At 39.5% G+C, this 1,879-nt stretch overlaps 1 protein-coding gene across 1 annotated transcript in view; it reads left to right on the top strand.

The window, feature by feature from the left end:
• Window positions 1–608, top strand: part of LOC104806031 — a 2,554-nt gene extending 1,946 nt beyond the window's left edge. The window contains exon 2 of the mRNA XM_010530750.1: window positions 530–608. Within this exon, the coding sequence (XP_010529052.1) occupies window positions 530–608 (79 nt within the window). The remainder of the gene's footprint in view (window positions 1–529) is intronic.
• The last annotated feature ends 1,271 nt before the right edge of the window (window positions 609–1,879 follow it).

The following is a 1,879-nucleotide window of genomic DNA, read 5'->3' as shown; positions in this document are numbered from 1 at the left end:
TAATCAAAGTATGCAACTCCTCATGTTGGATTCCGTAGATATCTCAGGTCTTAGGATCCAATCATGGAACCGTCATATGAGATTCAAGTCATGACGCTAGTCCATGTGACAATCTCATGCGGGTCAATCCAGTATTCCGTTCTCCAACGAATACCTATGATTGTGATCGTATCCAAATACTTATGATCATCTATATGATCATCAATCACACATCATACGAGTCTTATTATGTCATCATTCCCATAATGACACAAGACTAGGGAGTTAAGTATCATTCATAATGATACATAGATTTCATAACACATCTAGTATGCAAGAACATGTAATGAATCAAATACTCTCATAAACCATAGAAAGTATCAATACATCAAATGTATCTAAATAAAGCTCATAAACAGTACATCATAGAGCACTAAACCAACAATTTGCTATGATGGAGGAACATGTTTAAGGAGGTGATTGTTGGAGTTAAGCATGTTCCTCACGTGTGGGCTTTTGACTTGGTCATTTATGATTGTTTTTATTTTAGTTTGAATAAGTCTTCAAAGACGAAGATGACTATCGAGGAAGTGAAGGGAGCACTCAAGGCGCATGAAGAATGCCTATAGGATCTCGATTCGAGGGTTGACGAACATGTGTTGTTAGCACGCGGTGAATGGAAAGGTCGCGGTCACGGCCGAGGAAAATGGCATGATAGAGGTCGTGGTCATTTAGGAGGTGACAGAGGTAATCAAAGGTTCGACATAAGTAAGGTGCAATGTTATAATTGTCATAATATGGACATTTCAAGGTGAATTGCAAGGAGAAACAAGTACATTTGGTGGAAGACGATGAGGAAGAAGCTACTTTGCTATGATGGAGGAACATGTTTAAGGAGGTGATTGTTGGAGTTAAGCATGTTCCTCACGTGTGGGCTTTTGACTTGGTCATTTATGATTGTTTTTATTTTAGTTTGAATAAGTCTTCAAAGACCTAGTATAACGCATGTCTTCTATATTTCTAGTTTTGGTTTGTTTTTTTATTCATTATAAATAAAAATGTAAGCTCGGCATATGAATAGAGTGTGGGTTTTCCTTAAGAAATTTTCTCATCAACGTATTGCTTTATTAAATTATTTTTTATGCATTCCATTATCTTTGTTCGATCTCTAGCTCATTTTTTAGTCTACAAGAACCTCCACCCATTTGGTTACGTAGTCAACTGCAAGCATAATGTACAAGTTTCTACAAGAAGAGGGAAAAGGCCCCATAAAATCTATACCCCAAACATCAAATGGTTCGACCTCGAGAATGTATGGTTGGGGCATCTGATGATGACGAGAGATAGTACCTGTATGTTGGCAAGCATCACACGAAGACACAAACCTGTGGACATCTTTGAAAAGAGTGGGCCAATAGAAATCGGCTTGAAGCATTTTGGTTGCAGTCTTGGACGTCGCGAAATGTCCTGCGTAGTCAGAAGAATGACAATGGGAAATAACATTGAGAATCTCACCTTCTGGAATGCAGCAACGGAAGAGACTGTCTGGTCCTCTCTTGAACAGGAATGGATCGTCCCAATAGTAGTCTCGAACTTCGTGAAGGAATTTTTTTCTGGCGTTGTAACTCAGATCAGGTGGAAGAACCTGACTTACTAGGTAGTTCACGTAGTCAACATACCACGGGAGAGTAGAGATGGCGAAGACATGCTCATCTTGAAGATTGTCATCGATGGGAAGTTGTTCTGGAAGTTCAAGACATGACAAATGATCAGCTACGCCATTCTTAGCTCCTTTCTTGTCCCGGATCTCAAGGTCGAACTCTTGAAGAGGCAGTATCCAACAGATGAGACGTGGTTTAGCATCCTTCTTGGAAAGTAGATATCACATAGCAGTGTGATC

The sequence above is a fragment of the Tarenaya hassleriana genome, unplaced genomic scaffold (assembly GCF_000463585.1).
Source record: "Tarenaya hassleriana unplaced genomic scaffold, ASM46358v1 Cleome111, whole genome shotgun sequence".
Classification (NCBI taxonomy): Eukaryota; Viridiplantae; Streptophyta; class Magnoliopsida; order Brassicales; family Cleomaceae; genus Tarenaya; species Tarenaya hassleriana.
Note: the sequence above shows the minus strand (reverse complement) of the source record. Positions and strands in the feature narration are given on the sequence as shown.